The sequence below is a fragment of the Plecotus auritus genome (genome assembly GCF_963455305.1).
Source record: "Plecotus auritus genome assembly, chromosome: 5".
Classification (NCBI taxonomy): domain Eukaryota; kingdom Metazoa; phylum Chordata; class Mammalia; order Chiroptera; family Vespertilionidae; genus Plecotus; species Plecotus auritus.
The window spans coordinates 43,837,830-43,865,183 of NC_137776.1; the positions used below are offsets into that span (position 1 = coordinate 43,837,830).

At 37.0% G+C, this 27,354-nt stretch overlaps 1 protein-coding gene across 4 annotated transcripts in view; it reads right to left on the bottom strand.

The window, feature by feature from the left end:
* AGPS (alkylglycerone phosphate synthase) overlaps positions 1-27,354 on the bottom strand; it is a 147,798-nt gene that overhangs the window by 62,066 nt on the left and 58,378 nt on the right. For 3 of the 4 annotated variants that reach the window (XM_080668775.1, XM_080668772.1, XM_080668773.1), the window contains 4 exons: positions 23,436-23,516; positions 16,891-17,016; positions 11,807-11,915; positions 895-1,022 (listed from right to left, as the gene is read on the bottom strand). In XM_080668775.1, the coding sequence (XP_080524901.1) occupies positions 895-1,022; positions 11,807-11,915; positions 16,891-17,016; positions 23,436-23,516 (444 nt within the window). The remainder of the gene's footprint in view (positions 1-894; positions 1,023-11,806; positions 11,916-16,890; positions 17,017-23,435; positions 23,517-27,354) is intronic. The other variant, XM_080668774.1, reaches the window with a different exon arrangement.

Here is a 27,354-nt window from a genome sequence, read left to right on the forward strand (position 1 = left end):
ATGTAACATTAGAAAACTCCATTGCCGTCAAGATTCTAGTCCAGTATAACTGAAGTATTAAAGACTTCCAGGAGTTTGGAGAAAGCAAGAAGAAGGTGAAGTATATTCCCTTAACTAAATCCTGTTAGGAAATGTTGAAATAATTATTTTTCACAAACCATTGTAGTTCAAATAATGAATCAAATGCCTAAAGAAATGGAAGAATTTCCACATTGATACACTGAACTAAATAAATTTTATTGCATTAATTGCATTACCTAGTCTTTTAAAACCCTTGAAAATATATCCCTTTTTTAATAAGGGAGGGGATAAAAGGGAATTCTTTTACTAAATATATTATATTATGCTATACTAAATTATAATACTTAATTTAAGCTATAGATTAGGTAATATTATAAAATAAAGTAGGGCCTGGTAGCACCACATTCTAAGAACTGATAAAGTTTAACTACCTATATATAATTTCTAAATGTCTGGGCCATTAATATTCAGCTATTTATTTTAATTTCACCAGATGTCTTAATTTAAGAAAAATTAAATATTGCTTCAATTCATAACAAACCATCTTACTCAAAAATAACTTAAGAAAACATAACATTAAATAAAAGGCAAAGTCATTAGAAGCCATCAACCCAAGTATATTTCTTACCTTGGCTTAAAATTGTATAACACTCTTTAAACCATGAAGTAGATGTATAATTACTTTAAAAAAATAGCAGCTGCACTTAACGGGATGATTTTACAACATTACCATTTCATATAGGACTGGGTAAAAAATCACAAATATAACACAATAAAATATGAAGATTATATGTGACATATAAAAATCAATTATGCAGTATTTTAAATATAAGTATATATGTGTGGGTTTATTTTTGTTGTTTTGTTGGTTACCTGTTTTGCAATTTCTCTTAAACAGGCTACTCCTTGTTCAAAATTAGGGAAAGCTACTGAGCCATACTTTTGATATTCAGGGACTGGTCTGATTTTTATTGTAGCTTCTGTTATCACACCAAGAGTTCCTGAAAAAGAAGGGGGAATAATCCAATATGTCACATGCCAATTTTCTAAATCATATTTAAATCTATTTTATCTATTTACTCAATTAATTTATTCTATTATTCATATTTAAATCTGTTTAATCTATTCTGTGGGAATAATGGCTACTCAAGTTTTTCTAGAAAAACTAAGCAAATTTTCTAATTTCTAAGAAGTTTATAGAATACATTTTTCTTGGTTATATATAAATATTTTAAAACATTTTTTAAGGTAACCTTTCTCCAAGAAGGTTACTTTTTAATAGTTTTATGCCCGACGGGCATGGCTCAGTGGTTGAGTATCAACCTATAAACCAGGAGGTCATGGTTCAATTCTGGTCAGGGTACATGCCAGGGTTTGTGGGCTCGATCCCTAGTGTGGGGCATGCAGGAGGCAGCCTATCAATGATTCTCTTATCATTGATGTTTCTATCTCTCTCTCCCTCTCCCTTCCTCTCACAAATCAATAAAAATATAATTTTTTAAAGTATTACAACTTACTAAAAGAAAAATATATTTGAAAAGCAACAGGTTTTTGTATCTTATATGCATTCATACAAAAGTGTATTTTAATATTTGTGCCTATTTTTACTGTAAGAACAATTTATTGGGGACAAAAAGAACTTTCCATGAGCACTTAAGGTGATAGAAGAAATTAGAGGGACTATTACAACTTGCCTTTTTTCTTAAGAATTCATACAAGGAAAGACAAAGGCAAGGGAGATGCCCTTGTATGAAACCAAAAACCCAGATATTTAATAGACAAAACTTATCATAAATATACAGCACAAGAGGACCACCAATAAAACAAATACTTTTCTTTCTTACATGAAGGAGTGGGGGGCAAATCAGAGAAAATAAACAAGTTAAATATAACTACATGATCTATATATCTATACTAAAATATTTGAAGAGACATGGTTAAAACCACTTGTATTCACAAGTCAAGCTTTTCAAATCAGTGGTTTCTGATGTACTAATGATAAAAATTATTAATACTATTAAACTTTTTGCGAATTATAAAAAAGGGAAAATTTTGAAATTGTAGAACTTCACTACAACACTTAAAATAAAAAGTATCACAAAAATCAAAGCTCCAAATAAATGTATAATAAAAATAAAATGTCAATATATAATTAAAGATTAAAAAGTACTAAGTCCATAAAAAGTAAATTATATTACATTAGATCACATATAGAGGAGATTTCCTACTGAGATATCAAATATGACATGTAAAATCACAAATCTCTGCAATTTTGGCCCAATTATATAAAAAAAAGATATATCTTGTCCATTTTAAAAGATAACAAGTGACTAGATTTTCTTTTATTTTAGCATCTTTGTTGAATTATAATTCACAGACCATAAAATTCACCCATTTAAAGTATAAAATTCAATATATGCAACTTTATTAACCATAATCTAAGTTCATTTTTTATCACTCCAAAAAAGAAACCTATCAAACAATCATTCTCTATTTCCTACTCTCTACTCCCCTGACACACACACCACAGCCCTAGACAACCACCAATCTATTTTCTGTCTCTATAAAGTTTCCTATTCTGGACATTGTATATAAATAGAATCTTAATATACGTGGTCTTTTAATTGGCTCCTTTCATTTAGCAGGGGTGGGGAACCTTTTTTCTGCCAAGGGCTATTTGGATATTTATAACATCATTCGGGGCCATACAAAATTATCAACTTAAAAATTAGCCTGCTATATTTGGTCAAACATTTAATTAACTCACCCCTAAAGCCTTGGCAGGGCCAGACCAAATGATTTCTCAGGCTTTATACAGCCCATGGGTTGGACATTCCCCCTCCACCCCCCCACCTCCGGTTTAATCGATCATGCTTATGTAATGAAACTCTGTAAAATAGCAGAAAATGGAAGGAAATAGGTAAACTTATTAGAGATGTAAGCAAAACTGTAGGTCAGTTAATTTGCCTGGGTAGGAACAGTGGGGATACTGGAAGTCCTAGCTAGAGCAATCAGGCAAAAATAAAAAAGGCATCAGAATTGAAAAGGAAGAAGTAATAATGTCTCTATTTGCAGATGACATGATCTTATATAGAAAAAATCCTAAAGACTCAACAAAAAAGCTTAGAACTAATCAATAAATTCAGTAGTTACAAGATACAAAATTAACATACAAAAATTAATAGCGTTTAAATACACTACCGATGAATTTTATAAAAAACAAATAAATTGATCCCATTTACAACAGCATCTAATACAATAAAATACTTAAAAATCAATTTAACCAGTGAGGTGAAAGATCCCTACTCTGAAAACTATAAGACATTGATAAAAGAAATCAGACACAAGAACAGTAAGTAGAAAGGTATCCCATGTTCATTTATTGGGAGAATTAATATTGTTAACATGTCAATACTAGAAAAAGCCATCTACAAGTTCAATGCAATCACTATCAAAATTCCAATGGTATTTTTTACAGAAATTAAAAAACACACACACCACTCCTAAAATTTATGGTGGTGGGGACCACAAAAAACCCTGAACAGCAAAAAGAAATCCTAAACCAGAGGTGTCACACTTACTAATTTCAAGCAATATTATAAAGCTATAGAAATCAAAATAATATGGAATGGGCATAAGAACAGGCATATAGGTCAATGAAACAGCACAGAGAACCCAGAAATCAACCCAAGCCATTACACTCAATATTTGATAATGGAGGCAAGAGCATACAATGGAGTAAAGATAATGTCTTCAATAAATGGTGTTGAAAACATTGGACAGGTATATGCAAAAAAAATTGGACCACCAACTCACACCATACTCAAGAATAAACTCAAACTGCATAGAGACTTCAATGTAAGCTGTGAAACCATAAAAATCCTAAAAGAAACCACAGGCAACAAAATCTTGACATCTCTCGTAGCAATATGTTTGCCAATATAACTCCTAGGGCAAGGGAAACTAAGGAGATAATAAACAAATGGGACTACATAAAAATAAAAAACTTCTGCACAGCAAAAGAAACCATCAACTAAATAAAAAGGAAGCTCACTGTATGGGACAATTTGGCAATGATACATCTGATAAGGAGTTAATATCCAAAATATATAAGGAACTCATACAACTTAACAAAACGAAGACAATTCAATTAAAAAATGACACTTCTCGAGAGGGGACATACAGTTGGCCAAGAGACATGAAAAAATGCTCAGTCACTAATCATCAGAGAGATGCAAATTAAAATGACAATAAGGTATCATCTCACATCTGTCAGAATGGCTACCATCAACAAATCAACAAATGGCTGGCAAGGATGTGGAGAAAAAGGAACCCTAGTATACTGCTAGTGGGAATGCAGATTGGTGCAGCCACTACAAAAAACAGTGTGGAGTTTCCTCAAAAAATTAAATATGGAACTGCCATTTGATCCAGTGATCCCACTTCTAGGAATATTATCTTAAGAAACCTGAATCACCAATCAGAAAGAATATATGCACTCCTATGTTCATAGCAGCACAATTTACAATAGCTAAGAACTGGAAACAACCCAAGTGCCCATCAGTAGATGAATAGATAAAAAAGCTGTGGTACATTTACACTATGGAATACTATGCAGCAGTAAAAAAAGGTTCTCTTACCCTTTGAGACAGCATGGAGGGACCTGGAGAGTATTATACTAAGCAAAATAAGCCAGTCAGAGAAAGACAAGTATAACATGATCTCACTCATATGTGGAATCTAATGAACAAAATAAACTGATGAACAAAATATATCCAGAGACATAGAAACATGGGACAGACTGCAGAATCTCAGAAAGAAGGCAGGGTGGGTGGGTGGGAAGAACTTATATGCATATATGCATAACCCATGGACACAGACAATAGTGTGGTAAAGGCCTGGGGGAAAGGGGGTGATGGGTGCAGATTAGAAGGGGTCAATGGGGTAAAAAAGGGGATGTCATTATCAACAAGACAAGCAATAACAAGTATTGGAGAGGTTGTGGGAAAAAAGGAACCCTCATTCACTGCTGGTGGAAATGTAGACTGGTATAACCACTATGGAAAGCAGTTTGGTGATTCCTCAAAAAAATTAAGAATAGAGCTCCCATATGACCCAGCAATCACACTCCTGGATATACACTGAGTGGCCAGATTATGATGATCTCTGAATGCATAATAATTTGGCTACTCAGTGTATATCCTATATAATAAAAGGCTAATATGCAAATTGTCCCCTCGACCAGGAGTTCGACCAGCAGGCAGGTCGGCCAACCCCATGTCCCCTCCCCCTGGCCAGGCTGGCCGGACCCCACCCATGCACGAATTAATGCACTGGGCCTCATATATATATATCTATATCTATATATAGATATATATATATGTATATATCTAGAGAGAGAGAGAGAGATAGATATATCTATATAGACATATATAGACATATATAGACATATCTATATATATCTATATATATCTATATATATCTATATATCTATATATCTATATATCTATATCTATATCTATATCTATATCTATATCTATATATGTAATACACACTGAGTGGCCAGATTATTATGCATTCAGAGATCATAATAATCTGGCCACTCAGTGTATATCCAAAAAACTTGAAATCATGTATTTGCAAAGATATATGCACTCCTATGTTCATTGCAACATTATTCATGGTGGCCAAGACATGGAAACATGTCTAGCGCAGAATGTCCTGCAGTAGAGAACTGGATAAAGAACATGTTGTACATATACACAATGGAATACTACACAGCCATAAGAAAGGATGAAATAGTGCCATTTGCAATAACATGGATGGACCTTAAGAACATTATGCTAAGTGAAATAAGTCAGTCAGAAAAAGCTAAGAATCATATGATTTTGCTCATATGTGGGATATAAAACTGAAACTCATGAACACAAAGAGCAGTGTGGTGGTTGCCAGAGGAAAGGGGGTAGGGAGAGAAGGGGTCCTAATATACGGTGACGAGAAGATTCAACTTTGGATGGTGGTCACACAGTGCAATATACAGATTTTATAACATAGAAATCCACACCTAAAACCTATATGTTCATGTTGACCAATGTCACCCCAATCAATTTAATAAATAAAATTGAAAAACATTTTTTTTATAATTTTCAAATATGTTTTGAAGAAAATTAAATGCTTTGCCTGGGTGGTGTTGCTCAGTGGTTGAACATCGACCCATGAACCAAGAGGTTCCTAGTTGGATTCCCAGTCAGGGCACATGCCTGGGTTGTGGGCTCAATCCCTAGTAGAAGACATGCAGGAGGCAGCCGATCTATCATGGCAGCTCTTACACATCCATGTTTCTATCCTTCTCCCTTCCTCTCTCAATAAAAATCAATAAAAACATATTTTTAAAATAAAGAAAATTAAATGCTTCAATTGTTATTTAATACTAGCGGCCCAATGCATGAATGAAGATTCATGCAAGAATGGGCCTTCGTTCTCCTAGCTGCTGGCACTGCCTTCGCTCTGGCCAGAGCAGCCTTTCTGCCTTCCCATGCTGCCCAGAGGCCATGAGTGGCTGGGGTGTTGCGAACGCCTGCTTCGTCACAATGGCGATGACACAAGCTTCCCGCCCTGTGCTCAGCGCCTGGTATGCAAATTAATCCGGCATCTTTGTTGAGTTAATTTGCATACTCACTCCTGATTGGCTGGTGGGTGTGGCGAAGGCACGGTCAATTAGCATGTTACTCTTTTATTAGGTAGATAAAATATAAGTATTTGCTTGAAGTAAATAAAATCTTTCATAATTTGAAAATATACTTTCAGGTGACTTCAAGGCAGAGAAGAATGGCAGTCATTTGATTCTGAATCCTCTCCCTCTACTTTACCCTCCAAAAAAACCATAAAAAATCAATCTTATACTCAAAAATAATAAATTTCAAGGAAAAACAAGTAAAACCACTCAGGAACTACACTTTCAGTATTACAAGGAGACAAAACAAACAAACAAAACATTATGACCTTCAAAATACCTGTAAGTAGAAATTTTTTAAAAATTCCAAAAGACCTCTACAGCCTTCCAGCTGCTACAAGCTTGTAAGAGCAGAAAATAAGAGGAGGCTTAAAAGATTGCAAAAGAAAGAGTACAGAGTAGCAGAGGACTTGGAGGAAGCACAGACAAAAATCAACCCCAGAATGCCAAAGTGCAACAGAAATGTCAAAATATTGTACAGGGTTTGGTAATCCATAGCCCTGGCTATTGGAGGGGTTTAAAAATGGGAAGAACCAGAAACGGCAGCCTTGGAGAAGCAAGGGGAGTATCTTCAAGGGAGCATCATATTTTGAGAAGAGTGGTACTCGTTGGAGACAAAGCAGTGAAAGAGAAGAATAAAATAAAAAAGAAAAATTGCAAATCTCATAGAAATGAAAGAGACACAAGGCATGTCATGCCTTTTATCAACAAAACCACCATCATCCATAAAGCAAGAAGCACAAAAGAGGTTATAAGTGACAGAAAAAAACAAAACAAAACAAAACAAAACAAAAAAACCACTCTCAAACTAGGAATCCTTTCCAAATAATAAACAGGAACAGAAAAGCAGACCAAATCCATAAAAGCCTATTGGAAAAAAATCAGAAAATGTAAACAAAAGCTTTTCTGTGGGTTAAAAGCTCCCCCTCCCCAAACCAACCATGATTCTAAAAACTGTAACACATTTCAAACTGAATTAAATATTGTCAAACAAGTATTTGGGGATATGAAAAAATTCCTAAATCAGAAATATAAATACTAAAAACTTAAGTGGACAAAAAACAAGAAATAAAATAAGAGATGATCAAACTCAGGGAAGAAACAGAACAGTAACAACAACAACAAAAAACATAAAGAATGAAGGTTAATTTATAAGGCATCCAAAGAAAACCGAAAATAGATTCAAATGAAAATTTAATAAAGGGCATTGAAGAAAGATAGAAAAATAATTAGAAAATGAAAATGAAATAAAAAAATAAATCCAGAAAAAAGGTCAGAGAAACAGTGGTTGAAATGGAAAAGAAGGAAAGGAAATCAGATATATATATAAGAAAAATAAAAACAATGGGAAAAACCCCTAATATTTAATACTACAATCCAAAAAATTTTTCCACAAATAAAAAAGATCTGAATATTTACATAGAAATGGTGCACTAGGTACCAGAGCAAAATGACACAGGACAATAAACTCTGAGTTGTAAAAGCAGTAAATTTTAACAATAATGAAACAAAAAATTTTCAGGGCCTCCAGGCAAAAAGAGGAAACAAGTTACAAAAGCAAGAAAGCTGGCAACAGGTTTCTTTAAAACAACAAACAGTGGAGCAGCATTTTCAAAAAACAAGGCAAGAAAGTGTGACCTAAGAATATTACATCCACTCAAACTGACCTGCAAGTATTAAGGCCATAGAAAACCAGTTTAGAACATTCCAGAACTCATGGGCTATACATCTGTGCCTCTCCTGAGGAATCCAGTAAAGGATAAGCTTTATTTAACTAAAAGGTGACTAGTAAGACTACAAAAAAAAGAACCTACAGTAAGCATTTAACCTATTTCATCCTACAGAAAAGGTTTAAAAGGTGGGTCATGGGAGTGTTTTTTTTTTAAACAAAAAAAATTTTTGTTTTAATTTAACCACTTTCCAAATAGAAAAGCAAATCATTGTAAGTTACTAGTAAACTCCATACACAGAAAAAGAATACAAAGCATTTCAAATGCTTTCACTATTTATTATAATTTTCATTATATTGATCATGTTAGAGCATTTAAAATGAGAGCTACTTGTTAAAATAAAATACAAGAAGTTCATAACACCAAACAAGACAAAAACATTAAAGTGGTTAATCACATGTGTAACTTAGTAAAATAGGGGAAGTTTAATGATAATGCTTTCAAGATTGTCCTCAAATGATTTAACTGCAACAAAAGAAAAATATTAAAGCTCAAGGAAAAGTTTATGATTCACAGTTAAGGCAGGAGGTTATTATTTAGATAGTTTAAAACAGCAAATAATAATACATTTTATAAAAGAATATGATTTCACATAAAATTACTTCCTCAATCATGCTATCTCCTGGCCTATATTATGATGACTTTACATCCACATACATACAGACATGGGGATTAGGGACCATAAATACACTTGTAAAGGTCATTAATGCCAAAATAATAAAGTCACAATAATAGTGATAAATTTAACATTTACTGAGTACTTACTACATGCTTATAAACTGCTTAGCATAATCTCATTTAATCCTCACAAAAAGCTTATAAAGATTTTTACTTTATTATCCTCATATTATAGCTGAGATCACTGGGAATAGAAAGTTACGTAATTTACACAAAGTTACAAAAACATAAGTATTGAAATCCATATCTAATAGATTTCACAGTTCACCCTCTTAAATCATTATGGCATTCTTTATGCACAATTATAATAAAATTTCATTTAAATACAGTAATTTACCTTAGCATATGTTTTTATATATCATATTTCTTTTGCATATTTATTATATTAATGAGTTTGTCTTTCTTAAATTTATTCAAAAATTAACTAGAGCACTGGTCGGCAAACCACGGCTCGCGAGCCACATGCGGCTCTTTGGCCCCTTGAGTGTGGCTCTTCCACAAAATACCACGGCCTGGGCAAGTCTATTTTGAAGAAGTGGCGTTAGAAGAAGTTTAAGTTTAAAAAATTTGGCTCTCAAAAGAAATTTCAATCGTTGTACTGTTGATATTTGGCTCTGTTGACTAATGAGTTTGCCGACCCCTGAACTAGAGGGAGGCAGTCCAATCTTTTAGATAAAGTTCAAACTATTTTTAAAAAGGCATAAAGATTGTATTATCTCTAACCACCCTATAACCTTTACCACTCTGCCCTTCAACCTGCTGCCCACTCTACCCTACAATTAAATCTTATGTTCCTATTCTACCGAAAAACTGAGAGCTTCATAAAGCAGACGTGGTTCTTTCTTACTTCTAAGGCTGACCACATACAGTTTTCTCTGCAGGACAATTCTCTCCCACCTTATCTCTCAACCTTGTCTTAAATTACTTTCTCCTTATCAACCCTCAAGGACCACTTTGACCATGGCTTCTCTTGGGAAGTCTTCCTAATACCCATTCATGTGACCTTTTGCCTATATTTTCCAGTGTTTACTTCTATCAGAGAATTTGTCAATCTGTATTATTATGGCCTATTATTACCTGTGTCCTGAGTGTGCCAGCACAGTACATAGCAACCAGAATTTTTAAAATGCTAATCAATGGGATTTTTAAAATGTCTAAAGTGGTTACTTGAAAAGATAATTTATATTTGTCATTTTTGATACCTGTTATTCAATTTGACATCTATTGGAAAAAGTTATATACTTTTAGTTAACTTTTCAGATGATGCAATAGTACAAAAAGTCCCAAAATAATAGAGAACTGTATTATTTAAAGGAATTTAACAATTGATTTTTGTCATTAAAACTGTTCTGTTTTTCCTTAGAAGAGTATACTGATCAGAAAAGGAGTAAGAACAAACAAGAAAAACAAATAACAAAAACTCAGACACAGGCAACATACAGTATGGTGGTTACCAGAGGGAAGGGGAATGGGGGTAATAAAGGGTAAAGGGGGTCAACTACATGGTGATGGAAGAAGACGTGACTGTGGGCACACAACGCAATATACAGATTATGTGTCCTAGATTTGTACACTTGAAACCTATAAAATGTTATTAACCAATGTCACCCCAATAAATTTAATTAAAAATATAAAAAATAAAAATTGGAAAATTAAAGAGTAAACTGGGGAGATATCTTGACAAGTTTGTTATTAGTTGTTATGAAAAAGATCTAACTATTCCATTGATCATAACTCAGTAGTTGACCTCTAGCATGTCCTAAGACACATATGTGTTTTTCCCTCCTTGATATTAGTGTCAAAAGTTAGAATTTACCCCTCTAGGTTATTACAAACTGTTTTTATCCATGCATATAACTAAATGTTTCCAAACTCCATCTTTTTTTCAGCTTGTACCACCTTCTGAAGTTAGTAATGAGTTCCTCTGCTAATTTAGAAACCCTGTTTTATCTTTTTTCTCTGCATTTAAGGAGTTTCCCTTTCTACCATTCTAAGAATTAAAAAATGAGCACATGTTCACCTTTAATTCACAGTGCCTACATAATAGTTAATTTGCAAAACAGAAGGAAGATTAGCATTTTTTCTGATTGGTACAGGAATTAAATATTTGGAATAAAATAGAGAACTACATTCTAATCTACACAACATCAAGTAGCCAAGCAAAGAATACCATTTCAGTAGTAAAATAAATAAAAGACCAACATAAGTTTTAAAAGTATATGAATCAAGAGAATTTTAAATTCCACTTCTTAAAGCAAATAGCAATAATAACAGATATAATTATAGAAAGACAAGACATGAAACAACACTTTAACAGCCCTTTACCCCTAATTATTCAGACATTAAAGAATATTTTTAATCCTAACAACTACTTTTCTTAATATTAAAAACTCTAAAAGAAAAATCAAATAAAACCAAAAGACCAAGCTGTCTCTAAAACTATAAAAAAGTAAAATGTAAAAGGAAATTTAATAAGATGTTCTCATAATAAAAACTTTATGAAGTACTAAAGTAATGAAACTTAAAAAATATCATTATTTAAATAAATATGTCTTTCAAATATCTGATATCACAATATCACAGATTCTCACAAAACTGAGTCAGTAACATGTATTTTTCATAATAAATTTGCAGTTATATTTACCTTCAGATCCCATGATGAAGTGATGGATATCAGGGCCTGTTGACATACGAGGTCCTTGACAGCTTTTTTCTATTATACCTCTAGGTGTTACCATTTTTATATGAACCACCTGTTTAATACAATGCATGATGTAAATTCTAGCCATTTATCAATGACTGTTGTGTGTGTACACACATCCAGATATTTATATAAAACACTACTTTTTAAATATTGGGTTAGGTAATAAATGTTGCTGCCCTTCAGAATTCTAATATCTTTTAGTAATTATTGAACTAAAAATAAATTTTATAAACTTTAAAAGAGGGACAAATCAATCTAAGATTCTTATTGCTTTAGATATATTCATTATCTTAGGAACACCTTAAGCACATTTCTTTGAACCAAATTTAGTCTTGGGTTATCTATGTAGCAAAGAACTAAAGGACAGAAAAAATAAGCAATGATTATATTTTAATAGGTTCAATATTTCACTTATTTAACATTATCATTCATCTCAAACACTGCTTAGAATTCTAAAAATACATATATTCTTGCCTTATCCCCTCCTTCAATGTAGCTAATCTGCCTCCTTAGTAAGAAAGATTAAAGTATTAATTATGATCAGGTCAAAGATGGGATAAAGAGGGAGATCCAGTGACTGAGTTAAAGAGGGAGAGAGACATGTGTGTGATATATCTGTGAAATATGTTTCACACAGGTGAAAAAGTAAGTACACTGTGTGGGGGAGGGGTTGTCATTCAAAAATAGTTCCTGAGGTCTGAATCCAAAATGGTTAGGTAAAAATCCAACACATTTTTAGAATGATTTTTGAACAAATAAATAAAAATACTCTATATACTGTTGAAGAAAATGAGCAGAGAACATCAATAAGCAACTTACAAAATAAGAAATAAAAATTGCCAAAGATCATTTCAAAAGTTTACATTTACTAGCAATTAAAGAAATTAAAATTAAGACAAAATATAAATAAAGAGTCCAATAAAATAAGGATTCTCATAGGGCTAGTGAGAATGTCAATTAGCACAAAATCCCTGTAGAACAATTTGGCTATAAGGATACATAGATTTAAAAATGTTTAAGCATCTTATCCAACAATTCAAGCTCTAGGAACTTACCCCTCCAAAAAAAATTTAAAGATATACGCTAAAAAAGTATTACTAAAGTGGATATTTTGTTTTCGATAATTTTGAAATCAAGAACAACTTAAATGTTTATTAATAGGGAGTTACTTTAATAAACTATGAATTATCAACAAAAGAATTATATGCACTCTATTTAAATGATGGTGCAAACCTATGTTCATTTACATATTAACATGTCGATAATATAATTTAAAAAGCAGAATAAACATGATATGATCCTTTTTTTATTAAAAACTACACACACACACACACACACACACATATATATGTTTGTGAGCATGCCAAGAAAATGGTCTGTAAAGGTAAGTACAAAGATATTAAAAGTGTTAGAAATTGTTTTATTTAGTTAATATAATAGCATATCTGAATTTCCTTCTATGTTTCATAACTGAATAGTATACCAAGAAATCTTTCACAGAAGCAATGGATTAGTGCTGATGGCCAAGAGCTTCAACTTTATAGCAAACCATAAAAATCATAATCATTTCATCAAATGATCAGGAAATCATTTATGAGGAGATAACCATTAAATTAAAAAATATTTGAGTTGGAATATAATTAGAATTTCTTAAAATGACCTTAAAAACAAGTAGCAACCAGAATGTAAGATGAAAAGTTTATCCCATAACATACAGAAAGCACCAAGACATCTCAGTTTTCAGGTTATAATATTAAAAATTTATACTAACCATCTTCAGCTTTTTTCAAACAACTAAATAGGTATTAGTATCATTATTTATTTTACTTGAAAGAATTATGCAACAATATTGCATAATTTTGAGAAATATTTTTAACACAAGAAATTTAATGTTTTTCATGAATTCTACTCTAACCACATAAAGGAATATATCAACTTCAGTAGTTTTCATAAAAGCAATTAATGTAAATTAAGAGTTTCAGTGAAAATTATATATTATAAAAAATTTTATGCTAAAAGTAAAATATGCTAAGTAATTATTAATGCAAATAGGTACATTACTATGTATGCTTATAATTTACTAGAGGCCCAGTGCACGAAATTCATGCACGGGGGAGGGGGTTGTCCCTCAGCCCAGCCTGCACCCTCTCCAATGTGGGACCCCTCGAGGGATGTCCGACTGCCCACCAGGATCGGGCCTAAACGGGCAGTCGGTCATCCCTCTCACAATCCAGGACTGCTGGCTCCCAACTGCTCACCTGCCTGCCTTCCTGATTGCCCCTAACCGCTTCTGCCTGCCAGCCTGATCACCCCCTAACCACTCCCCTGCCAGCCTGATTGATTCCTAACTGCTCCCCTGCCAGCCTGTTTGCCCCTAACTGCCCTCCCCTGCAGGTCTGGTCACCCCTAACTGCCCTCCCCTGCAGGCCTGGTCGCCCCTAACTGCCCTCCCCTGCAGGCCTGGTCCCCCCCAACTGCTCTCCCCTGCAGGCCTGGGTCCCCCCCAACTGCCCTCCCCTACAGACCTGGTCACCCCTAACTGCCCTCTCCTGCAGGCCTGGTCCCCCCCAACTACTCTTCCCTGTAGGCCTGGGTCCGCCCAACTGCCCTCCCTGCAGGCCTAGTCAACCCTAACTGCCCTCCCCGGCAGGCCTGGTCCCCCCCAACTGCTCTCCCCTGCAGGCCTGGCTCCCTCCCAACTGCCTTTCTCTGCAGGCCTGGTCGCCCCCAACTTCCCTCCTCTGCCAGCTTGGTCATCCCTAACTGCCCTCCCCTGCAGGCTTGATCACCCACAACTGCCCTCCCTTGCAGGCCTGGTCCCTCCCAACTGCCCTCCCCTGCTGGCCATCTTGTGGTGGCCATCTTGTGTCCACATGGGGGCAGCCATCTTGTGTGTTGGAGTGATGGTCAATCTGCATATTACTCTTTTATTAGATAGGATAGAGGCCTGGTGCATGGGTGGGGGCCAGCTGGTTTGCCCGGAAGGCTGTCCTGGATCAGGGTGGGGTTTCCCTTGGGGCATGGGGCGGCCTGGGCGAGGGGCCTGTGGTGGTTTGCAGGCTGGCCATGCCCCCTGGCGACCCAAGCGGAGGCCCTGGTATCTGGGGTTTACTTATCTTCTACAATTGAAACTTTGTAGCCTAGAGCGGAGCCAAGCCTTCTGCTTGCTCCGTGGCGGAAGCCATTTCTGTTGGGATTTATGTATCTTCTATAATTGAAACTTTGTAGCCTTAAGCAGAGGCCAAAGCAGGCCAGGGCTGCAGAAGCTTGGCTTCCTCCATCGCCGGGGGCAACCCTAGCCTCCTGCTCTTTCCAGCTCTGTGGCTGCCGCCATTTCTGTTTGGATTTATGTATCTTCTATCATTGAAACTTTGTAGCCTTGAGTGGAGGCCTAGGCCGGCAAGGGCAGGTGGAAAGCTTGGCTTCCTCCATTGCCAGGGAAACCCAAGCCTCCCTCCTGCTCTCTGTGGCCGTAGCCATCTTGGTTGGGTTTATTTGCATAGTCGCTCCTGATTGGTTGGTGGGCATGGCTGGTGGGCGTGGCTGGTGGGTGTGGCAGAGTGATGGTTAATTTGCATATTACTCTTTTATTAGATAGGATGGCCCTTAAATTTCTCTAAAAAAGGATGAAAATAAATTACATGCTCTAGAAGTACTAAATATAGCAATCTGTCAAATATTTGCTTAACTCTGATAAAGCTCTTAATAATACAATAGCAAAAGGATCAAATTCTCTCTCTGAAACTGAATTTATTTTTATTGCAAAATGAAAATTTGATTTCTAAAGTATCAGTAAAAATATATATAAACAGGATAATGTAAACATTTAAAAAGTATTCATAATACAGACACTTAAAGTCTTAAATTTCTGATGTAACTATAAAGAACTAAAATTCATTAAAAATTTGATATTTCCGGTAAGGAAGATATTGATAAAAATGTTGAAACTTTAGATTTGAAAAGCAAAGATAAGTAACTCTAAGAATAATGTTAGGAACATAACCTTAATAGTCTCATAAAGTTATTTAAAATTGTTATCAAAATATTGCTGATAAGGAAACTAACATTTTTGAAGCACCTACTACATACCAGGAACTGCTAAGAATTTTCATTTTACATCCTCTACTTTTTATAATTCAATTCAGCAATTAATATTATTTGTTCCATTTTACAGAGGAGAAAACTTGTTTAGAAAGGTGAACCAATTTGCACAAGGTCACACAACTATCAGGTCAACTACTAAAAGAACAAATGGAACAAATGATACCTAATTCCTAACCAGGATGCCCACAGTTGTTACACTATTATCAAAATAACCGTCAGCCCTGGCTGGCTTGGCTCAGCGGGTAGAGCATTGGCCTGCAGAATGAAGCGTCCCGGATTCGATTCCAGTCAAGGGCACATAACCAGGTTGCAGGCTCCATCCCCAGTAGGGGGCATGCAAGAGGAAGCCATTCAATGATCCTCTCTCATTGATGTTTCTCTCTCTCTCTCCTTCTCCCTTCCTCCCTGAAATCAATAAAAATATATTTTTTAAAAATAATAACTGTTAGAACACTGACACCAGATCAGTAAAACAAAATGGTGTGCACACAAAACACTAGAGGTTATATGGCCACTCACTAGAACATTTTCGTTCAGGCTCTTGAACTCTATATAGAAAAATTATTTTTTCAGAAAAATATAAAAATCTCCTAAGGCAAAAGAGTAACAATGATGAGATCATCTAAATAAATTGACTAAAATCTTGGTAGAGTTGAATACTGAAGTTCCATGAGGATTATCAAACAATATTTATATATTTTATGTCAGATACTATAAAACATTTACCAAGCTTAAATATCAATCACTTGAAAAGGAGCACCCTTAAGTAATGACCACTGCACAGTCAGTGTTACCATAATCAAAAGAAGTATATTTCTGAGGGGACTCCACCACCCAACTAAATTTTAAAGGCTTCCATCACTTTATAATAATCTCTATAAATTAATCAATGATTATACAATAACTACAAAAAAATTTACCAGGTCTTCAATATTGCCATAGATATTCTTCTTCATGCCTGATGCCCGAGTAGATACCCATCCTCCCACAGTGCTGAATTCCAGGGAATCTGGTTCATGACCTGTACAATAACCACTCTCTTTAAGCTGAAAAACAAACACGTAATGTTTTACTAGTGAAAATTGTCCCATTTCACAAAGCACTCAACATATTAACTCTTCCCACTTTTAAATCCCCATATGTCACTGGAATTTAGATTCATTAAAACCTATATACAAAAAGAAATACTTGTTTCATCATACTTGTCCAAAAAAAAATGTTAAAGCTTTTGCATCAAGGAAAACTTCACAACACTAAGATGCGGTCCAAAGACAGTTGTATTTTTCACAAGTTCACAAGACAATCTTATTCCTTATATCCTTTTATTTTAAAGCCAACTACCCAGCCTACTGTTTTTTTCCACAGAGACCATGTAAATACTTATGGAGATCAGATTATGCTTAAACAACTGCCAACTTCACCTAAACACTTTCAATAAATAAAGCACGTAATCTCTTTTTCCCTACCCTAATATAATATGCAGCAGGCCTGCAGAAAACCCAAGCAAATTGCCTGTACTTAATTCTCTCTAGGAGTCATGTGTTTTAATGTACAGCCATCTGGCCAGGTTTCCTGTATGTAATACTGTCATTTATTTGTAATGCAGATTGTGCATTCCTGTACATTAAATAGTCACTTGTTTCTCATTTTTCTATATTAGCTTGGCTTTGCCAGCTGCACAGCACCTGAGGTTGAATGGATGCCCTTTACTGCACAGCACCTGAGGTTGAATGGATGCCCTTTACACCAAAGCCATTCCACTGAAATCATTTTAAAGACTCTGCCATCTCATGTCAAACAGTACAGACACCACCATCTGTATACCCACTGTCTACTGCACTCAAGCTCATCAATCTGTGTTGACCATTTGATAGTCATCCAGTTAAGCAACTGCTTCTATTTTTCAAGTAACCCATGCATAGATGTAGAATATGTCAGCTATGTTTGTATCCACATATTTAAGTACTAGTGGCCCAGTGCATGAAATTCGTGCACATTAAAAGGGAATTAGAGGAAATATTTTAATATTGCCCTTTACCCTTTGCCGGGGGCAAGGACGCGATCCTCACATCCTGGGAGGCCCGGCGCAGGGGGTGGGGACACTAGCCTAACATCCCTGGGCCCGTTGCTGGGGACAGGGACACGAGCCTCACGTCCCGGAGGTCCCAGCACAGAGGGCGGGGACACGAGCCTCACGTCCCAGGGCCCATTGCCAGGGGTGGGGATGCGAGCCTTATGTCCCGGGGGGGCCATTGCCGGGGACACGAGCCTCACATCCTGGGGGCCTGGTACAGGGGGTGGGGACCCGAGCTTCACATCCCGGGTGGTGCAAGTCCCTATCCACCGACGCTGCAAGTCCCCGCCCACCTGCTCCTGCTGCGCACGCAGCCTACTGATTGATCATTACATGAAGGCGTCCCAACCAATTTCCATATTACCCTATTATTAGATAGATGGTATGAAAGTTCTAATCCCAAATTTGAGAGCCAATTAGGTTAAATATAATTTGTTAGCTTTCTCACACAACAATGCAAATTATTTACCTTTTCTAGGTTTGTTGCTAGGAAAACAAGGTTTAAAAATATATCAATTGTCACATAATATGATTTTTTCACTAAATATTAAATATATTTATTTAATTGTAAGAGGTTAATAACCACCCACAAGAAGGTAGCTTAAATACATGACAAAACAGGTTAAAATGAAGATTATCAAACCGTTATATTTCTTTCCTAACTTCCAAACAATCTATATTCATATTATTTATTTTCAAAAGACTACTGCTTCTTAAATTTTCTAAAAATAGAAGAAGGAAAAGATATTCATGGAAACTTAGATGTGCTAGGTACTGAATAGGTAGTTCTCATATATTCTCAAGACAAAATCTCCACATTACCTATACAGAAGCAAATAATTAAATACACATTTAAATTATTTCTATAAGCACATACAGAGTTTGGGACTCTATGGGCTTCCAGGACTTGTATATCTATTTCCTTCACCAGGTTTGGGAAGTCTTCTGTCATTACTTTTTCAAATAGGTTTTCAATTTCTTGCTTTCTGTTTTCTCCTTCCGGAACCCCCATGATGGGAAAGTTGATATACTTGACGTTTTCCCAGAGGCTCCTTACACTATCTTAATTGTTTTTTTAGTCTTTTTTTTTTTTTCCTGTTCTGATTGGGTGTTTTTTGCTTCCTTATATTCCAAACTGCTGATTTGATTCTTGGTTTCATCTACTTTACTATTGCTTCCCTGTAAATTATTCTTTATTTCAGTTAGTGTAACCATCTCTGACTGGTTCTTTTTTATGGTTGCTATGTCCTTTTTTATGCTGTTGAAGTTCTCATTAAGTTTCTTGTGCATCTTATAACCATTGTTTTGAACTCTGTATCTGGTAGTTTGCTAGCTTTCATTTCATTTAGTCCTTTTTCTGGATATTTCTCCTTTGCATTCATTTGGGACCTGTTTTTTTATCTTCACATTTTGGCTGCTTCACTATGTTTGTTTCTATGTATTAGGTAGAGCTGCTATGCCTCCCAGACTTGGTAAAGGAGATGTCCTGAAGGGCCCAGTAGCACAGCCTCCCCATTCACCCAAGCTGAGCGCTAGAGATGCACCTGTGTGGACTGTGTGCATTCTCCTATTGTTGTTGAGCCCTGACTGCTGTTAATGTCACTGGAAGAGATTGACCCCAGGCCAATCAGCTGCAAGGACCATCTACTACTATAGCGGAGGAACTACTGTGCAGGAGCCAACTCTATGGAGCAGGACTTGCTTCAGGGGGCTTTGGTGCTCGCTGAGTCCACCCATTGAGTGTGTCACTCATGGAGGCAGTAGGATTGTAATCTGGGGTGGTCTGAAGCTGTCTATTGAGTATGTGCAAGGTCAGCCATGGTCTGTGCCCTGCCTGGGGCTACTGGCAGGAGCTACAGAGTAATCTGCAGATGGCTGCTACTTGTTCTGGGCTTAGAGGTGCCCAGGAGAGACCAAGCTGTGAACCAAAGCTAGCTGCCACTAGTGCAAGGTCTGAGGCCACTTAGCAAGAGTTACAGAGTACACAGAGGCCAGATGATGCTTGTTTCAGAGATTTTAGGAAAGTCTGAAGCATAGCCAAGACAGGCCATTTCTATGAAAAAGCCATTGGAAACAGCATGGGTTGGCTTACAAGTTGGGTGGGACAGAATCTTAGGAAATCACCAGGGTAGGATGAACAGTGTGAGCCACGCTGATGGAGACTCAGATATAGTGCCTGCCTGCTGACTCTGTGGGGGTTGACTCAGAAAAGGAAAAATGGCCCCTGCCAGTACTTTTGCCTGGCATAATTCTGCCCCTCCCCCCTCACCAGCTCTTGCCCTGATGCCAGACAATTCAGTTCCTCCCCATATGTCCCTGGTTCCTTTCAAGCTGCTGCTCCAGTGCTGGAGCTCAGATTGAGTATCAGTAAGTCATTGCATGAAATTGCCTAGGACACCAGGAGCCCTGTTTCATTCAACCACAATCCCCACTGGTTTTACAGCCAGAAGTTATGGGGACTTCTCTTCCTAGCTCTGGAACCCTAGGCTGGGAGGCCTGGTGTGGGCTGGGACCTCTTGCTCCTCAGGGGGTCCCTCCACAACCAAGATATCTTAAACCACCATATGTGGGTGTGGAACCAACCTTCCCAGGTCTCCACCCCTCCTATCAGTCTCCATGTAGTTTCTTCTTTAAATCCTTAGTTGTAGGACCTCCATTCAGCTAGATTTTAGATGGTTTTGAGTGATGGTTGTTCTCTAGTTTAGTTGTCATTTTGATGTGGTTGTGGGAGAGTGTGAGTAGCACATTTACCTATGCCACCATCTTTACTGTAAATCTCTCAAGCTGTAGATATTAAATGAGTGCAGTTTATTGCATGGCAATTATATCTCAATAAAACCATTATAAAACAACTAAATAAAAATAAATGATTCCAAGTATTTAAGCCTAAGCTTCCCAAAGTACTGAATTCCATCAACTGAGAATGAAAAGGCTACAGAAAAGGCCAACCATGGAGAAAAACAGAAATTTAATTTTTAAAATGTTGAGTTAGTTTAAGACCTTTTGACTAAAATCCGTATTAGATATGGAAATCGAGACATCAACCAAGCAACTGAATATACAAGTCTGGAGTTCATGAAAGAAGTGTGAGATGATGATATAAATTTGGTAGTCTGGCTGTAGAAGGAATACTTAAAGTCAGCTATATTTGAATAAAACAGACAGTGCTCAATAAAAATTAGTGCAATGATAAAAGTTCTAAGTACTTTACGTTATTAATGTATTTCATCCTAATGAAAACCTTATGTAGAGGAATTTTTATCTTCATTTTATAGATGAAGAAAGAAATTGAAGCATAGGGAAATGAGTCCATAGGCAGGAAAAATATAAGTCACACATCCCCAGGCTATTAACTAATAAAATGAAGTAGCCAAAGATTTAATAAGCCTAAAAGCAAATTCCCAAAATTCATAATTGACATGTTAGTGACCTCCTTAAATTTCATATATTTTAATATCAATGTAATTTAAAAATTAAAAAGGTTAAAATCTGTGCTACACAACTACAATATATATGTAATGTCAAAACTTCTAAAAGGAAAAAGCAGGATGTTTTTAGCTGGTTACCTCAACTGAAATAGAAACTGAAGGACACAGAGTTTAACAAGGAAGAACTTGAATTGGGATCAAAACAGATGTAGAAACTATATTATAGTCTACTAGAAGCAAAAAAGAAAGTTTTATTTAGAGAAATGAACTAGTAAGTAAAATACCAGAAGTTCTTACTCTAAGAAAATTTCATTTAAATCTCAAAGAAATATGTTCCTTGAATTTTAAATCTAACCTTTTAAGAAGAAGAAAACTTGGAAAGGTTAAAATACTACATCAAATATCATAATAAAAATATAAAATTGGAGACATGAAAAGCCATCTTTTATTTAAAAAAAAATTGCTTTGTTGATAATGCCTCATTCAGGCATAATGGAAGACTAATACAGGATTTTTTATAGGTGTTTTTTTTCATTAAGTACTATTATTCTGCCCACTGAAACTAGAACAATTAGCAAATCTAATTATGCTAACTTATATAAAACCTTGACTTACTGAAGATTTTTAACACTGTCTCAACAAATATGTTCCAGTTCTCTGTTCTTATTGCATTAAAATTAAAAATAAAGACAGTAAACAGTTTAATAATTTTTTTCAAAACCTTTCATCTAGAATTGTTTGCTGGCATACCAATTTCATTCAACTCTTTACCAAGAAAGAAGGAAAAAGAAAATAAAAAAGATCAATAAGTATGTCACATCTCCCTCAAAGTCCTATTAAAAAGAGGAAGGGGCCTCTGTAACCCAAGTTGAACAAAGTGGTAATAACATCAACAACAAATGGACATTTTAATTTTCATTTATAAAAGCTGAGTTATATCTTACTCATGTTTGAGGAGGTTGAAGGAACCAATACATTTTAATAATTGCCTGCTTAGAAACCATAAAGGGAACCTAAAGTTTTAAAAAAATTAATTAGGATCCTCCCAAAAGTACATAAGGACCCCAAGCGTTTCATTAACTACATGAGATGAGCAATTTTCAATGAAATTATACATTAAGAAGTTCAGTAAGTAGCAAATATCAACATCTACCCAGTTGATACAATTTATCACCAACTTCCAAAAATGCTACATCCAATTTGTTCCTTTTTGCTTCATTCTTACTGCTTTATTTCAGGTCACTATTAGCAATTGCCTGAATTATTGCAGCATCCTCTGAACCTTCCCTTACATGCTCCATCCATCCATCCTTCACACAGTAGCCAGAAGTATCTAATTGCAAAGATAATGTTCAAACTTCTAAAAAGGGCTTTTTAAGGCCCTTTATGATCTCACCTCTTCACGTTTTCCTACCTTCATCCTTTACCATTACTACATGTTCACCCATTCGATATACATACACCAAGAATGTGTGCTATCCTATATACACACACTAGATCTCAGCCATACTCAACTACCTGCAGGCCCCCAAAAGCAACAGCTGGCTATAAAGCCTCTGTACATGCTGCTTCCTAACTGGATTGTTCTCCCCAATCCCATTTACTTTCTGGCTAATTCCCACTCACCCTGAAGTTTCATTTTAAATGTTGCATTTTCTGTGATACATTTTTTTGTCCAACTCCTTTCCTCCTAACCCCATTTGATGAGTCACAATACACCACATTTAGCCTTCACCTACATAGTCTCACTCTGAATCATAATTGTCTAATGACCTTTCTATCGTAATATAACATAAGCTATCCAAGTGTAGGGGATGGTGTCATTCATTACTGTGTCTAGCTCAATACCTGACCCACAACAGAAACTGAACAAATTTGTTCAGTGAATGTATTGTGAAAGGTACTTCATTCATAGAGGGGACACATGCCAGTTTTGAAAATTTTAACTAAATAAATAACATACCTGTCTTTCCAATTCTTGTCCTGTTATGCCAGCCTCTACATGAGCTGTCAGATTGTTCTCATCAACCCAGAGGATTCGATTCTGTTGCAAAGGAATAAAAAGGTCTCATCTCCATGAATTATTAACATGAAACAGAACTTCCTAACTGAAAGCAGCAAGTGACAAGAGAGTAATTAGGCAGGTAGGGTTACTCACACCAGAAAGCTCCGTTTATCCCTGAATATACATGACAGATATAACATAGGCAGTATATTAACAAGAGTTGGTTTAAAACACAGACTGTCTTCATTCAGATATTAATTTAAATTAAAGTATACTTCTTATCTTGGGCAAATTATTTAACTGTCTAAGCTTAGTGTTTCCTTATTTGTAAAGTGTAGATAGCAATATCTATTCACAGGGTTGCTGTAAAAATTAAATGAGATACTACACATAAAAAGGTTAGTATACACAGTTCCTGTCATTTTGCAAATACTATCTACACTATTGTTTACAGTTAGCAATCATATCTAAGAATATCAGAAGATGTCCACCTGAGATTAGAAAAAGATACCTGCAAAGACATTTGCATACTGTAAATGACACCCCTACAGATGTCATAGACCAAAGCAGAATCACAGACCCCAGCTAAAAAACAAAGCACATCCCTGCCTTCTGCTGAAAAGAAGAAACTATCATCTGGTTCAACTTAGTAAATGTATGCCTGTCAAATAAGTGTATATAAATTATTATAATACTAGACCTAATTCTTATTTGACCTAATTCTTATATATATGAATCTTGATGAATTACTTTATACTATTAAGAGCAGATTCTGTTCCCCTTCTGTTTGGTTGAGCAATCAGGTAACATACAGAATCTTCTTCTGGATCCCAGAGAAGCTTTCTTTGCACTCTGATATGTTCAATTTCATGGCAATAACTAATGCACATAAGTCTAGTTAATAATAAATAGGAAAGAACACAATAGATAATATGAAAATAACAGTCTCAGGCTGCCTATATTCCAAATTTGAACACAAATAGCTGCACTGCTTAATTCACAGGGTTATGATAAATATTAACTAAAATGATGTATGTGAATGTACTTTTTACATTATATAAAGCTATCATAATCATGATCTCAAATTAAGACAATTGTGATTTCAATATAACTATGGCAAAATAAAGCTTTTGGCCCCATGGCAGCTAAACAAAAGTAATTCAACTGTAAAGATAAAAGACAAAATTTAGTAATCTGATGGAACCTTATCTATATATATATATATATCTATATATAAAAGGCTAATATGCAAAGTGTCCCCTCAGGAGTTTGACCGGGAGTTTGATCGCTCGTTATGATGTGCACTGACCACCAAGGGGCAGCTTGGACCAAGGAAAGCGCCAAGTGGCAGCTGGAAGGAAGGCCCCGGCCAGCAGCCGGAAGGCCCCGATCGGCCCTGATCACCAGCAAGGCATAGGGATCCTACCTGTGCATGAATTTAGTGCACCAGGCTTCTAGTATTATAATAATTTACTAGAGACCCGGTGCACAAAATTCGTGCACAGGGGAGGGGGGTGTCCCTAAGCCCAGCCTGCACCCTCTCCAATCTGGGACCCCTCGAGGGATGTCCGACTGCCCGTTTAGGCCCGATCCTACTGGGATCGGGCCTAAACGGGCAGTCGGACATCCCTCTCACAATCCAGGACTGCTGCCTCCCAACTGCTTGCCTGCCTGCCTTCCTGATTGCCCCTAACCACTTCTGCCTGCCAGCCTGATCACCCCCTAACCAATCCCCTGCCAGCCTGATTGATTCCTAACTGCTCCCCTGCCAGCCTGTTTGCCCCTAACTGCCCTCCCCTGCAGGCCTGGTCGCCCCTAACTGCCCTCCCCTGCAGGCCTGGTCACCCCTAACTGCCCTCCCCGGCAGGCCTGGTCCCCCCCAACTGCTCTCCCCTGCAGGCCTGGGTCCCTCCCAACTGCCTTTACCTGCAGGCCTGGTCGCCCCCAACTTCCCTCCTCTGCCAGCTTGGTCACCCCTAATTGCCCTCCCCTGCAGGCTTGATCACCCCCAACTGCCCTCCCTTGCAGGCCTGGTCCCTCCCAACTGCCCTCCCCTGCTGGCCTGATCGCTCACAACTGCCCTCTCTTGCAGGCCTGGTCCCTCCCAACTGCCATCCCTTGCTGGCCATCTTGTGGTGGCCATCTTGTGTCCACATGGGGGCAGGATCTTTGATCACATGGGGGCAGCCATCTTGTGTGTTGGAGTGATGATAAATCTGCATATTACTCTTTTATTAGATAGGATAGAGGCTTGGTGCATGGGTGGGGGACAGCTGGTTTGCCCAGAAGGGTGTCCCGGATCAGGGTGGAGGTTCCCTTGGGGTGTGAGGTGGCCTGGGGGAGGGGCCTGTGGTGGTTTGCAGGCTGGGCACTGCCCCCTGGCAACCCAAGAAGAGGCCCTGGTATCTGGGGTTTATTTATCTTCCACAATTGAAACTTTGTAGCCTTAAGCGAAGGCCAAAGCGGGCCAGGGCTGCAGAAGCTTGGCTTCCTCCATCGCCGGGGGCAACTCTAGCCTTCTGCTCTTTCCAGCTCCGTGGCTGCCGCCATTTCTGTTTGGATTTATGTATCTTCTATCATTGAAACTTTGTAGCCTTGAGTGGAGGCCTAGGCCGGCAAGGGCAGGCGGAAAGCTTGGCTTCCTCCATTGCTGGGGAAACCCAAGCCTCCCTCTTGCTCTCTGTGGCCGTAGCCATCTTGGTTGGGTTTATTTGCATATTCACTCCTGATTGGTTGGTGGGCGTGGCTTGTGGGCGTGGCTTGTGGGTGTAGCAGAGTGATGGTTAATTCGCATGTTACTCTTTTATATATAGGATATACATCTTCTCCCCCAATAGACTGGTTCTTGAAGCAATTATATACTTGTATTAATTACATACCTTATATTTACCAGGAGTCCAAAGATATTTTTAGTAGAATAAAAAACAAACTAATGAAGATAAATTTAGAAACCACTTTATGGACACTAATAGCAAAACATAAAGATAATATATTGGCTACCTTATTCTATCCACTATATACTATGCCATACAAGTCAACAATAAAACTAAAACTTTCAAGGCCAAAAGGTCTTAGTATTATAATATATATTTAAGTAGAAAACTGGTATAACTAATTTTCATCATATTTTGTACATATTGCATCAGAAGTACACTGTGCAAATCATGCACAGATACAGCTTATGTACTTTAATGCAAAACACAATTATAAGGACCACGCAACCATTATAATATTAGAGAGATTCCAATGTTAAAGGCAGTGAATATATAAGGTTTTTCTACAAAATAAATGGTTAGAAACCTAACATTTAAAATTCTGCCACAGAGAGATACCAAGATAGCGGCATAGGTAAGCACCTAAACTGCTGCCTCGCACAACAATTTCAAAACTACAACTAAAAGAAAGAACAGACATCATTCAGAACCACAGGAAGGCTGGCTGAGTGGAAATTCTACAACTAGAAGGAAAGAGGAAAGCTCACGGAGAATCAGAGGAGCGGCAAAGGGCTGAGGTACGAGACGCGCGCAGAGAGGAAGGGCGGCTGAGTGTCTGGCTGACTTTCTCTGGCGGGAGGGGGAAGGAAGCCCCCGACTGCACTGAACCCCAGTTCCGACTGCACTGAAACCCAGTTCTGGGTAAAACCCTGTGGACCTAGGCTCATACAGGGGAAGTTTGGATGTCAGGTAGAGAGAAAGGCACACGGAGACTCGGAGACCCGGGGGAGCCGCGGTGGGTCTGGAGGCTCGCATGCGCGAGTACTCACAGAGAAAGCTGAATGCGGAGGTTGCCGCAGGCATTTCCTAGTGGAAGGAAGTCAGAAGCTCCTGACTGCACTGAACCCCAGTTCCGGGCGAGCCCCTGAGGACCCACACTCTTA